The 14,380-nt window shown below is 39.4% G+C and overlaps 1 protein-coding gene and 1 long non-coding RNA gene across 3 annotated transcripts in view; one reads left to right on the plus strand and one right to left on the minus strand.

Moving 5' to 3' along the window:
• The first annotated feature begins 289 nt into the window (after window positions 1-289).
• On the plus strand, window positions 290-6,772 carry LOC132329886 (uncharacterized). Its single transcript, XR_009487203.1, has 2 exons — window positions 290-674; window positions 2,103-6,772. It is a non-coding gene; the product is annotated as an uncharacterized LOC132329886 (long non-coding RNA).
• Window positions 6,773-7,226: 454 nt separating this feature from the next.
• CDKAL1 (CDK5 regulatory subunit associated protein 1 like 1) overlaps window positions 7,227-14,380 on the minus strand; it is a 383,156-nt gene continuing 376,002 nt past the window's right edge. For both annotated transcript variants that reach the window (XM_059851463.1, XM_059851471.1), the window contains one exon: window positions 7,227-7,922. In XM_059851463.1, the coding sequence (XP_059707446.1) occupies window positions 7,716-7,922 (207 nt within the window). In that variant the 3' untranslated portion in view covers window positions 7,227-7,715. The remainder of the gene's footprint in view (window positions 7,923-14,380) is intronic.

Here is a 14,380-nt window from a genome sequence, read left to right on the forward strand (position 1 = left end):
AGCAAGGAGACCTTGTCAATTCTACCTGTCAAGTGAGTTTGGACAGATTGATAAACATTTCAAGAAAACAGAATAAAACCTGTTCTCTTCATGAAGCAGACTTTCGTTTAATTTCTTTGCTCACAAGCACATGAAAAGAGAGCACAGCACAAGACTGTCCACAGAACCAGACTTTATTACCAACACTATTCCAGGTCTTTTGCTCAAGCTACTGCTGTGAATGGGAATGACTTGAAATTTGGTTTCATGGATTTCCTGGCAGATAAGATAGTATTTATGAGTTGCCTTAGCATTCCTACATTTGAAGCAATATGAAGTATGATTGGCAGCAACCCAATTTCATTATTCTTAGATGAGTCAGTAAGTGTGGAAAGAGAAATTAAATGGGCAGCCAATCAACATACACACAAAAAAAATCAGATATTCTGAGGCCAAGAAAGTATTTATATGCTGATGACTCAACTTTTGCAGCAGTGTCTGCAGCAAGAACAGGAAATATACTGTTGAACCCTCTTACGACAACAACTTGGATGTGAAAGACCGGAATAGCTCATTCTGCCTTCTGTGATTCCGAAAGCTGGAGCTGCAATCCTGGATCTCTGCAGAACACACTCACAAGAGCTTCCGAGCTCATTAAAGGACATCAGAAATACAAGGGTCCTGCAGGACACATGGTGAGTAAACGGCTTTCAAAGACTTTGGAAAGGAGCACAGATGACAAAGGGCTGGCCCTGGAAGCTCTGCTGCTGTTTTACATACAGCGTGTGCATAATACATAGGGCCCACCTACCTCTGCAGTGGTAGGTGACTGCTGCTACACAGTCACAGAAGAGATGAGGTCCTCCGTCCTTCTTCTATCATGGCAGGAAAACTTCTTATAAAACTTCGTATAAAACTTCTTATTGGAATTTTCTGAACTCAGAACCTACAATTTACCACATCCTTTCATGAGTATTTGTGTGGAGGCTCAAGACAGTTACTTCTTTACAAAGTTTAGGAACTGCCTCTTGTGTGCTGATTATCATTTGCTTTTCTTCTTGCACTGCAGATGTTGCAGAGGATGTGGTGAAAGCAGTGGATAACAATGTCCTGCAGCAGTAATTCTTACAGCAGATATATGCTTATATGCTGGGGCAAAGCTATCAAATCAGCTCTGTGTCTGACTTTAACGACACTATAAATTGGAAGAAACAGAGAATTTATCAGTGGATTTAGATTAGTTAACTTCAACAATTTTTAGTATGTAATACTAGCAAATCTGTAGATAGAGACAGTAAATATATTAAATTGGTTGCCAGCTAGGCTTAATTTTCTTGATACCCCTGGTAGTACTTCACAGACCAACTGAAAACTTCCAGATTAAGTTCAAATCAATACAAAAATTAATCCTATCCCTTCTACAAGTAAGATGCTGGTTGATGCAGGCTCACAGGACATGCAAAAGAATGCAAACAAGTCTGATCTTAAAACCTGAAGCATAAGTGATTTTCTTTCAGTATTATTTCAGTCAGATACAATAAAAAAGGTTTGGGAACCTGAATACGTGTTTCCGGAAAAAAATGCCAAATAAAACCAAATCAAAACAAGGTGTCCCTTCAGAGCAGCACAGGGAGGAGATATGGAAGTGCATATTTGTTCTAAATAATTTCATTCTCACAGATCCAGAGCTGCTATCTGCTGTTAGGCTCTGTTTTATCCTTCTGCTGGAGAGTGTTATTCAGACTGCCCTCTTCCCCTACTAAATCCGAGCAGGACAGAAGCAAAATAATGTTGCTGCAGCATGTCCAAGCTGCTATCTGTCTTTTCTAAATTTCCTTAATATTACCATAATACTTGGAGATTAAGCTGTCCCTTGAGTGTGAACATCTTTCTCTCTGCCACTAGTTATCTGCACAGCTGACTTGGTAACGTGCTCTCTTGTTTCCTCCTGCACTCTGCAGGCCATGTCACACACAGCCCTTTGTAATCTCCTGTATAGACTTCTTGTAGTTGGTGATTTCTAGATATTGGCTTTTATAGCTCATAAAGCCACTAGTGGATATCAAATTTAATATGTTCAGCCAACATCAATGATGTGTTTTATCTCTTGCTCTGAATTACAGCATTTCTGGGGTTTGCAAGTTCAAAACTAATACAGCACAGCAGAAGAGGCCTTTTAATCCTGCTTATTAGCAAAAGGGAGTTTCTGACATAACCCAAACGCTCTGGCAGACAGACAACACACAGCTGAAGAACAGACACTGCAACACAATGGATTCCAAGCACTGATACCTCTGGCAAATGAGCTCCACTGGAGAAGCAGCATTCTTGTTTTCAGGGAAGAAGCCACCTTACTCAGACTAATACTTACCTTCTGAAGACATGTCATCTTCCACAAAACAAAACGAGGTGCTGATAGCTTAGCTGAGGCAGCTGGGGGAAAGGGTAAGAGAGAATGCAGGCTCGCAGTGGAATGGAGGTACTTGAAACCCAAACAAAAAGCTGAAGCTTTCAACCCCTAAAGAGTGTGCATTATTTACTGCATGCCACTGGACTGAGCAAGTTTCTTAGCTGGCCACAGTTTACCCATCTCCCCTACCAAGCAGCAAGAAATGTACTGACAAGAAGTACACCCACTGAGAAGCAGGGTGAGAGGAGACAGAGCTGGGATGCCCTCCTCCAGGACACTGTGTGTGCCCAGCTCACAGCCAGGGGCCAGGTGAGCGCTTCTCTGGCTGTGGTAGCAGTGTGGTGGAACAGACTGCTCCAACACAGCACAGGAACCCAAGTTATGAGCAGTTGGGAAGGGTGTCTGTGCAACAAAGCCTTCCTAGCACCATTAACATTTCATTTTTCAGATTATACTGAAACGATATCCTAACCATGAGAAGTCAAATTTCCCATCATGTCATGATTTCATCACATTAATTTCTCTCAGATCTGCAACTCTTACTATGTGCCAAACAATCATGGCCCTTTTTTGGTGTGTTGTATCATATCCAAGCTTCTCCTGTAATCTGTAACCCACTAACATTTGTACATCACTCACCACAAACACCACCCAGGAAGAGAGTAGACACAATATTTTATGCTCACTTAAGCACAACTATGCTGTTTTCACACTCAAAGACAGATGGGGCATTTAAAGTATGCAAGTTGTGGGCACAAATCTGCATCACACTCTGGCCACCAACATGGAAATTCACCCCATTACCTACAACCAGCATTAAGCAAACCATGCAGGGCAGATTGTCCTCTATAAAACATCATGTTAAGACCACTTTTTAAGAAGAATGGCTATAATTGCTAAATATTTTCCAACAAAATATTGTTGAAAGGATACTCAAATATTACTCTTTCCCCGTTCATGGGACATGACTGGACAACAGTAATGATCCAAATCCATAACCACAACTTCCCAAATGGGGCCTCTGGGATACCAGCAGTTGCAGTGACATGATTTTTTTAAATGGTATTGGGCTTCTTTAAAATGAAAATAGACTATTCATAATTCATCTCCCTTCTATCAACTGAAGAACTTTCATTTAAAGGAAAAAAGCATTCACTTGAATGTTAAGAGCATGCATAAATCAAATATGGAACTAAAAGACATTTAATGATATTTGCACAAACACTTTCCAGCAATGACTCTGATTTTAATTATCTAGTGGATGAACCCTGCCTGTGAACAAGTCCAATGGTATTCTGCAGCCAATTCCTAACTCTGTGGTCCATGTCTCCTAGACCAAACATGCTTTGCAGCTTTTGCACAAATATTTTTCATTTTGCACCCTAGTTTTACAGCCCCTCATTTTTTCCCTCTGCTTTTTAGTTTCTAAATGCTCTCTGTTTCTATCTATACAATCAACCAAAGTGCACACAAAATATAATGTGGGATATAAAACTGTGAAAATAAAATCTGGGAAATTTGCAAGCAATTTTTCTAGCAAAAAATACATGTTTGAGAAGACATAAATAAAGATTTTAATAAGCCTCACACAAACAGGCACATGCCTACTCGTTCTTCCAAACTGTCAGAGCTCTTGCAAAAGACTTCTTTTATATTTGTCTTAGTCCCTGAAGTTACACGTCTTAAAGTTAAAAAAGATAGACTTGTTAATAACACACAAATGTTCATAGACATAACATCTTTACAGATATCCTCTGTGAGCAGATCAAGCCACTCTCCATATGTATTTAAGTGAAGTGGAAGGCTGGAGTTTTTAAGTTGTCAGATCTGCGCCTGGGTAAGAGGGGCTCTATTTTCACTCTTGGAGCAGGGAGAGATTAGCAGCTTGAAATCACTTTGACAGTTTCAGTTACTCTCCTGCATACTGCAGGGAATTTTAATTCCAACCTGTGAAATTGTAATTGCTTCTCAAGAAGAGCAGGAGGATTCTGGGTAATGGCCACAGCTAAGCTCAGTGTCAGAGTTGCCACTTGCTGCCACTTCTGATATTATTTGCTGTTATTCAAAAATCACTCCAGCTTTCTATATGGGAAGTTGAACTGGGAAGTGAAACTAGATTAACAGTAGCTGTCAGATGTTCAGAGATGTGCAAGGAATGATGTAACAAAGGTGAGTCTCCTCAAAAAGCACCTTTTCTTCTTTATCTTGCTTTATAGAACAAGCTTTACATAAAACACTTCTTCTATATCATACTCTTTTTCTAAACAAGTATTACTAGAAAGCTGCAATGAAAAGACTAAATGACAAAGTCCTCCAGCATACAATGCTCGAGTAGACAATAAAATGTGTGTACTTAATGCTGATCACAATAGATTTAAGATGTCTTTGCTGCTCAGGGTTCCGTGGTTTGTAAGATTCCTCACTGCAAACAGCCAAGAGAACTCAGAGCTACCACAAACACTTAAATAGTTGAGGCTTTCCTGGTATCAAATGGAAATTATATTCTTTTTTTCTCAGACAAAAGGTCATTGAACGTAGATTGCTTATTAGCAGACACATTCTCTAGTGATGAGAGTGTTCAGCATGTGTGAAAGCGGGATCAATTGACTATGAGGTAACTTTTCCTGCAATGACCTTGTTAAGCTGGGGTGCAGCAGATTTCTCACCCACCCTGATGGCTTGCAAAGAGGGAATACTTGGAAATAGGTCTCGAGCATAATGTTGATGTAAAAATTAAAAATGCTGCCTGGCAGGGTACTTAGGGGATTCAGGGAGCCAAACAGGATCAAAAATCACAGATCAGATGGTCAGGTTAACTCGTTCATGAGGAGGATGTACTTGTACAGCTCACTCCACACTCACTGAGGTTTCCCAAGCTGCACCAGTAGCCGCAGGCAGTCCAGGCTTGGTCCAGGTGAGCTGTTTGACCAGAACTGTTTTGCTCAGCTCAGTGGCTTTGGAAGCTTTATTTGTACATAACCAGAACGCAATGACAAACACAATGCTGCTCTACAACACAAAGTGTCAAAAACCTCTCTCAAAATCTAAAGGAAGGCAACAAAACATGTGATAAACAACACTTCCTACTTTGTGATTTTAAACAGTCTCTGCAAGTGGAAGTTTGGATGAAGATTCAGAAAGGTGACAAGATTAAAGCTCAGTTTAAGAATATACTGCAGGCAATGTCATTTACAAAGTCTTCTTTGGCCTCTTTCAGTATATTGCACTATTTCTGAGAAAATAAGCTGGTCCCATTAAAGTCAACGATGCACAGAATCTAAATCACAAGCTTGGTAAATCTCTGTAATAGCTGATGCAATGAGTCTGTAATTGCCACGATTAGATAAGCTAGAGTGGCTGACAGAGATAATGCTAGAGGCACACAACATATCTGCATAGATTATTCCCATCACATGCGAAAATTTGGCTCGGATATAATGATTTTGCCAATCCACAGTTTTCCTGAGAATCTTGCAATCTGTGGTACTTTCCTGAAAATTTCAACGCCCAGAGTCATGTTGGTGAGTTTTTTCTGAGAATTTTTCAGATTTGTTAAAAAAGTAACTTACTGATTATTATATATTCCTTGTTGTACAGAAAAGCCTGACAAAAAAAGCATGCCAACAAACACAAGAAAATTAAGGGCATGTTTTTGTTTTGTTGTTTTTTTTATTTTTTCTTTTAAAACTTGTGGATTTTGAGTCTTGGCTTTTGACCTTCAGTGGTTGCTATAAAAAATTCTATTTTTGATTGATCACACACCTGATTTCCTAAAGACAGTAACATCTGTTGTTATAATTTACAGGCTGTGCTGAAAGCATCATGGTGGAGCTTCCTGGTTAATTGTCCGTAATTATTTCAAATCCCCAATTTATAAAGTACAAGCTCTCTTACTAGGGGATGATTATTCCTCTGCACTGTAGAGACAATGTACTGGTTTTGGCTGGGATATAGTTAATTTTCTTCACAGCAACTGGTATGGGGCTATGTTTTGGATTTTCTGCTGCTGAGGAGGGCTCACACAGCATCAAGGCCTCTTCTGCATTTCTGGGAATGTCTGAGCACCTGCCTGTCAAAGTAATGAATGATTTATTTACTTGGTTTGCCTTGCTTGCATGCACAGCTTTTGCTTCACCTATCTAAGTGTCTTTACCTCAACCCCTAAGTTTTATCACTTTTACCCTTCTGATTCTTGTTCCCACCCCACTGCAGGGGAGTGAGCAAGCATCTCAGCTGCCTGCGGGGGTTAAACCACAACAGCCATGTAAGACAGCTCAGCTCCACCTGGATGTGACACAAACACTAAAAAACCCCTCAACAGTGCCTGTGTTATGATTTGAAACAATCTCTGCAAGTGGAAGTTTGGATGAAGATTCAGAAAGGTGACAAGGCATGAACAAACCAACAATATGATGAGGTCAGGTGCTGGAAGAACTGGGCACACAGTCCAGTCCCTGACTCACCAGCACACTCACAGGATGTGTGGAGATCCTGTCATGACAAAATGGCTTGAATTGAGTAATTAGAAATTTTCATTGTGTTAAATGCAACCTCTAACAGAGCAATAATTGTTTTACTGAGCCAATGCAAAGCTAGGAGATTCCCAGACAGCTCTCTAAAGATTGTATAAAATCTACAGACTATATTAAATCCATCTTTTAACAGAACTCTATCACCAGAACAACATCTTCCCATTCAATTATAAAACCCCAACACCTTTAGAACTATTTCTACTGAAAAAATAATTCTTCTTGTATTAAAAAAAGCCTAATAACTCATTGTGAAGTTGAGAGATGCAAGATAGCGGGCAAAAACTCTTTCAGACATGACAGAAAAATAAATAGCAACAAATAACAAACTTTAATGGTCTTGCAGTGTTCATTCTAATATAAAAAGACAGATACCAAACGATCACACTGCATCAAGCAAAATCTTTAGGAAAGCTTTAAATAATCTACTGATAAAAGATGACCAATATCACTCAATAGAAAGATTCCTTATAAACTTAATGCAATTTTACCTGATACAGCAAATGTGAAAAGAGCATGTAATGCAAACATTTAATCATTTCAGGAAAAAAAGAAAAGGAAAGATGCAACAGCCTGTTCTACCAACCAAGGATCTCAGGTTTTGGCAAGATAGGCCTTCCCACAGCTTACTGACGTTCTCTCCTTTGAATGACAGGAAAGGCATAGAGTGAGTACAAATTATTGCCCAATTTATATTAGCTTTTTTTTCTAAAATAAAAAAAGATTTGTTGGTAAAAGGGTTTCCTTTGAAGATTTTGAACAGCAGTTTCATTGTTTTTATAAAAGCCCCATTCAGTTCACAGTTCTGTTTTCATTCCTCCATAGTAAAACATAACAAGAACTGCCAATAGAGCCAGGCTGACAGACAGGATCTTCAGTCCACCTCCCTCTTGTTGCCATGGCAGCTGCAAAGCCATCCAGGAGCTGAGCTGTGTTTTCACTGGGATCTCAGCAGAAGGCTGAGCTTTCCACTTTGTGCCGTTCTGTGCCGACCGTCGGAACTCCTGTGAAGAAATGCACACATTAGGATTGAAATTGTGTTCTGTCTTTCTGATAGTACATACCAAATACACTCTCTTCTTTGTACTGAGGTTCAAATTAATGTCCTTTTCAAGACCAACAATTCAACCTGCACTGCATCATCACCAGGTCATCAGGTTTTCGTACAGGAATCTTATAAATGCCATACAAAATCAGTATTTCTAATGAAATTAACTGCCAAGTCAATGCAGCTGTTAGCAACAGTAACAAATCTCCAGACCTCACTGCCATCAGGGACAGCTGTTTGATGGTTATTTTTTAATTTGTTTCGCTGCTATCTCACTACTTTCTGATTTTTAGCTTCTCCAAAAGAAATGTCTAACCAGTGATAAAGGGGACCCCAGCACTCAATCCTTTGCACAGCAGGGATCTTCTAAAGTCAATCATTGACTCCTGGTGCGCCAGCTCAGTGGTGCTTGAAAATCCTCCCAAAGGGCTTTTCCTTTCCCCTGACCCTCAGGAGGCAGCTGTGCTAAAACACTCACCTTCTCATCCAGCATATTGAATCCCAGTTCCCTGCTGTGCCTGCCATTACCATTCCCAACCTGACTGCAAGCACCAAGATCCCCAAGAATATGATGTCTTTTAACTGCAGCACAAGTTACAGATGTTGCATCACCATTTCAGCAGAAAATCCAAGTGAAAAGAATAAAAGATTCTTTTCTCTCTTTTCTCCTTATTCAGTTCAGCATTGTAGATACTCAAAAGGAAAAATATTCAATGAAACTCTGATGACATTTACAAGAGGTGTAAGTGGTAAAGGTGGAATTAAACAAAGGTGTAACAATGCTGCATCATAAGATGCAATATTTCTGTTGATCATTTCTGTTTTCCCCCCTCTATTTGAATAATCTCTTGGGAAGTCAGTTGAGTTCAGCTGGATTTTTAATTGGTTTGAAATTTTCCAGTTAAAAAAAGATTTTTGATTAAACCATTTTATTTTTTTCTCTTTCACATTTTGTATAAAATAAAGCAGGAACCCAGAAAGTACCTATATGGATAACCTTGTATTTCCAAGAAGCTGAAACAGGGCCACATGAAAATACAGACCAGATGCCCGCTCTGTCTTTTACCAAACATATTTCTGGGCAAACTCAAATGAATATCAAAGCTCCAAGAAAGGTGCCTGCCCATGAAAGTGTGACAGCACAATTCAAACCTTCTGTAACTGCCTCCTGTTTTCCATTTCAGCACTCAGCTCCATTATAGTAATTGTAGAAGGAAAATAGCGATTACTACTGGTTAGGTGAGTAAGCATCAAAGGGGCAAATGACAGCCTGGAGTAAGTGCTGTTCTAACAACTGAGTTATTGCTGACTTAGATCCCAGTTCACACAGGCAAAGGGTTACTGATCAAGTGAACTATGAAATGAGGATGACTTCTCACACAAAAGCACCTAGAAGAATGTCAACTGGGTAAACAGAGGAAAGGAAACAGGTAAGCACACAGGGGTGTAATTCTCCACAGTGTGAGGCACAGTAACAGCAGCACTCCAGAACGTCAGTCTATATTGTGCAGAACATGCTCCCTTAATCAAAAACTGTTGTTAAGTTATTCATTACAATCAATTTCTAAGGTGTCTGAAATTTTAGCACTTGGCCACAGCTATTTTGTCTTCCCAAATCAAAGCTGATTAAGCTTTGCCTGAAGATTAAACTGGAAAATGCACAGTAGTAAGGATTTTTTACAAATGAATCAAAATTCTTTTGCAATTTATTCTTTCTAGACATTTATAAAGCATTTCTTTTCTTTGTAGGTCTCACAAATCTCTAATGTAAGGTGCTTAATTTATGGTAATGATCTGTTTTTACATGTATTGTTGGTACATTAACACTAAGGCTAAAGTGATTTAAAGGATGGATAAGGATGTAAAAATATCAGTACAACTAAAGTTTTATTTCTTCTGATATTTCTTTTTCACTGAATCATGACTTAAAATTTGGCTGTCTACAATCAGCCTATTGATTCCTAATTAAATATTTCTACACTGCATGATAAAAGTAGTTATTTACTCATACAAGACTAGATGCTGTCCCTTGGCAAACACATAAAAAGGGCCTCCTCCTCAATGCTTCAGTTCCTATCTACATGTCTCAGGAAGACTAGGGACAGCCAGCAAAATGCCCCAAACATGAACTGTGAGTTGTAAAATGTTTTGAGAGACTTCTTTTAAGTTTTCTCCTTCACTAACAGTTAAGCACATCAGTGTTTCATGCATTCAATCATGTTTCTGTAACACAGTTTACAGTAGTGGTTTCACTGGCATTTCATTTATGTTATACAGTTTTTCTGTTTTCCAACATAAAACTAAAGACTCTCATTTCACTGCTATAATTTTGATCATGCCTATACTGCTTTTTTTGGATACCATACTGTCTTCTTACACCTCTACTGCAACATGCACTGCATATGCATTAGGTAGTGCTGCATACTGCTGGTAGGACAGAATGGCACAAGAGATTTTGGCAAGGTTTACAAAGTTCCAGGGGTGGTGAACGCTGCTGGTGAGTTGTCCCAGTAGCGTTTCATCGAAGTCAGCCTGTACAGCTGTGAAATCTGTTTTTTCCTTACTTCATCATATTTCCAATAAAGGAGATGATCATACTGATACAGTAAACCCATTTTTAGGCTTTTGTTGTTGTTGTTGTTGTTGGTTTTTATTCTTTTGGTAGAAAGACAAAAATATCTCAATTTGCAAACTGAAGTGACCCTTTTCTTAAAGACATCACAGCTTACCACTAAACATGCTGTGTTTCTGTTTGATAATGTACACCTCTTCAGGTGATCCTGCCAAATATTTCCTTCCAAGGAAAGTAAAGAGTGTATTCATCTGATACAAGTTTTCTAAGCACTCTTCTCTAGTTTGGCCCAAAATTCTGCCTGACACATGAGTAATACCACAGGCTTCCATTAAATTTTCCCTCATTATCATCACAGAATGTGCATCTTTCAGTCACAGGCTCCCTGTGACTGAAAGGCTCCTGTAGAAAATAACAGTCTTTTTGTCTCCATCCTGAGATTCATACAGAGCTTTTAAGCCCAGGATAATCACTCAGAGACACCTGCAGGTGGATGCCTCTTGCTCAGAGTCTGTTGTGCTGCTCAGTGACACATGGCACAAGTTCCACAGGGGGAAGAGGAGCTCTGCTAAAGGGACGGTGTCACTGCACCCTCTCCCTCCTGAGTAAGGGCTGAGTGGCCCTTGCCACAGTCTGGACAAGAGTGATGGGCCTGTCTAGAATAGAAGCAGTTCTTCCAGGCACACAAGTGTCCTCTAAACAGCTGTGTTAGTGAAAAACACTGTATATATGACTCTATGCACATTTGGTGTAAAAAACCTCAGTGGTGGTAAAAAATTAATTTTTTGAATTAGCATTTACACTGTCCACTCACTATACTCTCACTTAACAGAAGGATTAATTTTGAACAGTCCTTATTTGTATCTCTGTTTCTAGCTACAATATTCACAGTGCATTAGCTTTCCAAGGAAATCTTTACGTAATTTCTGTAATATTCTGACCTGATACAGCTGTGACATTCACCACATACAATCACTAGTCAGAGTGCAACAGCTCCTTAAGCTGAGTTCAGATATCACACTTTTGTAGCTGCAAGAGTTAGGAAGATTACCATAATGATTCATTTCAGTGGAATTTAGAACAAAATTCAAAGCCTCTTTTAACAAAAAAGTGCTGGGAGGAAGCCCTAAGGTAAAGAAGTTTCAAAAATATGTGTTTGTACTAGTTGCAGTCTTGATAGGCCACAAACTCTTTGGTAGACTTGTTAAGCACTGCTCTCACTAAATAGGACCACAGTGAAGGAAAAGGTACTCTAAGATTTAAAATGATATACTATTAATCAAAATGAGGGAAGGAAGGGAAATTACCAAACTGAAATGCACAGACAGAGACTTTGAGCTAAGCATCTTGTATTTCCACGGAGGCAGCCTTTCATCTTGTTTTGGCAGTCACAAAGTAAACACAAGACTTTGCTAATAAGGTATAATATAAATTATTAAAACTTGTAGCGTATGATCAAATGCATTTCAGATTATTTTTTGAATAATTCTGCCTTGACGACTGCCAGGAGTAATATATTTTGTGTACTCTTGCACAGACCCATTGATTGCTGTCTTTCTGAAACTCCAGTCCCAGAGCAAACCACTGGGCATGAAAGAAATATACAATCACATCAAAACCTGAGATTTGGCATCTGTCGATCACAGCCTAGCTTTTTGTAAGATCTCACTTCATGTTAGTCAACAAAGACATAAGAGAAACTCTTTAGCTCTGAGCTGAGGTTTTAATAGATTCAAAACATTTCTTACATGCAAATTTCTTTTATGGCTCAGGGGCACTGTTAGAGCTTGAAGTGTTAGCTAACTGCTGTGAAAAACTTCTTGACTGAGCATATCTCAAGATAAATTAGACTTCTGAATTTTTTAGCCCAACCAAGTACATCACACACTTGCACTACTGGCTTTAAAAACACGGACTTTTACATAATCATGCACAACAAGTCTGTATGACAAATTTAAAGAAAACATGTTAAAATATGCATTACATCTCCTGCTGCACTATTTGAAACTCTGGGCTATTACTCTTTAAAGGCATTTTTCAGATTTAAAAAAACAAACAGTAACTGAAGGTCACATAGATTACACATCCAAAAAATATGTAAATTGAGTTTCATTGAATAGGTCTTGAAGACACATTTAGTTCTGTAGGTATTAAGAGAACTCCTTTGATTTATTACTTTAAAAATTCTATCAGCCTTCTGCAAATGTGTAATGCTGATCTTAAATTACAAAATAAATGGCACAGAAAATTTTTTTTTCCTAATGGAATTAACATGGTAATTCCTACAAGAAGCATCCCTGCCATAATGTATTCCAATGAATGCCCAGTATGATGCTGTTAAAAGAAAATGCTGTCTACAAGCATTCTTGTGTCAGATATTATCAGCTGTACACCATTCCTAGGAATTCGCTGATTCCCAATACATGCAGAGTTTACCCATTTTAAAAAGTGAGAAACCTTGAGGAAAAAAAAAATAAAGCACCCAGGTCCTTTTGCAAAGGAATTTCATGTTATTTCTCCTTTTTGGGCTTTGAAAACATCCAGTGATGGACACCACAACCTCTCTGTGCCTTTGTTCCCCTGCTGGAGCCCATTCATGGGAAAATGCTTCCCTTTATATCCATCTGAACCTCTCATTCCAAGATAGGCCCAGTGTCTCATCCCTCCCCATGGGCCAACGGGAGGCACTTGGCTCGGTCTTGTCCAGGAACCCCTCCCTGTGCAGGCACTGGGAGGCCACTGCTGGGGTCCCCTGAAGCCACCCCTGCCCAGCCCTGAGCAAGCCTCAGCCTCAGCCTCTCCTCACAGCCCAGCTGCTCCAGCCACTGACCAACTCCATGATACACACCTGAACTCCTTACAGTTCCCAGCTCCTCATTTATGGCAAGATCACTGCAAATGACCCAGTGCAAGCAGGTCACCAATACTCCTAGAGACTGGATCATGGTCAAATACAACTATACAGGCAGTAATGGGAGGCTGTAGAGACTGACTGACCTCAAACTCATCTGCATTAAATCTGACAGTTCCTTCCAGCTGCCATCCTTTATGGAGACAACCTTTAACTAGGGCCTTCCCTGACCTGCACAGCAAGTCAGCAAAGTCTGTGCTCTTTCCAGCAACACCTGCATGATCTGTCTGGGTCCTTTGATCAGCATGGAAAAAAACACTTTGCTCACTACTCAGCTTTTACCTTGATTACTACTACAATAACTCCTCCTGTCCATTCTCCTTTCCTTCTACTTCTCCTCATTTCTCTCTTGCATCATCTGACCATGCAGCCTCTCAAATAAACAGAGATGCCACTAGGAACACAAATTCGTAACATCATGTCAGACAGAAACACATCTGGAACTTCCTCCTCCTACATTAACATTAAATTCAAATTTTAATATTCCTATTTAAGAGTATAAAATGAATTAATTTTCTCTCTGTAAATTCCCACCATTACTGTATGGCTGCATTGGTGTTTTTCTTGGCAGACATCTCCCCACTCTCTTCCATGTTCTTACCTAAGGGTAGGCCTTTGCCTACCTACTTCTTTTTCCTCCCCCAGTCTTTCAGATCATTCCCTCAATCAGCCCTCAAAATTCAAAAAGCACTTAGATGCTAGACAGAAGGCTGAGCAACTGGGGCTTATTAAATAACTTCCTTTGTGATGTACACTTTGAGCAGGAATAAAACAACCAAAAAGCTCAACTAACAAAAGAAACAAAAACAAGAGAAACAACCAACTGAGAAAACACAAGCCAAAAACCACCTCCAAAATGTTTAAAACACAGTCTTGTGCTGGTTTTCATTATACCCACTTGTTTTACCCTGTTTCTTCATATTTACCTATA

The sequence above is a fragment of the Haemorhous mexicanus genome, chromosome 1 (assembly GCF_027477595.1).
Source record: "Haemorhous mexicanus isolate bHaeMex1 chromosome 1, bHaeMex1.pri, whole genome shotgun sequence".
In the NCBI taxonomy this organism is placed as follows: domain Eukaryota; kingdom Metazoa; phylum Chordata; class Aves; order Passeriformes; family Fringillidae; genus Haemorhous; species Haemorhous mexicanus.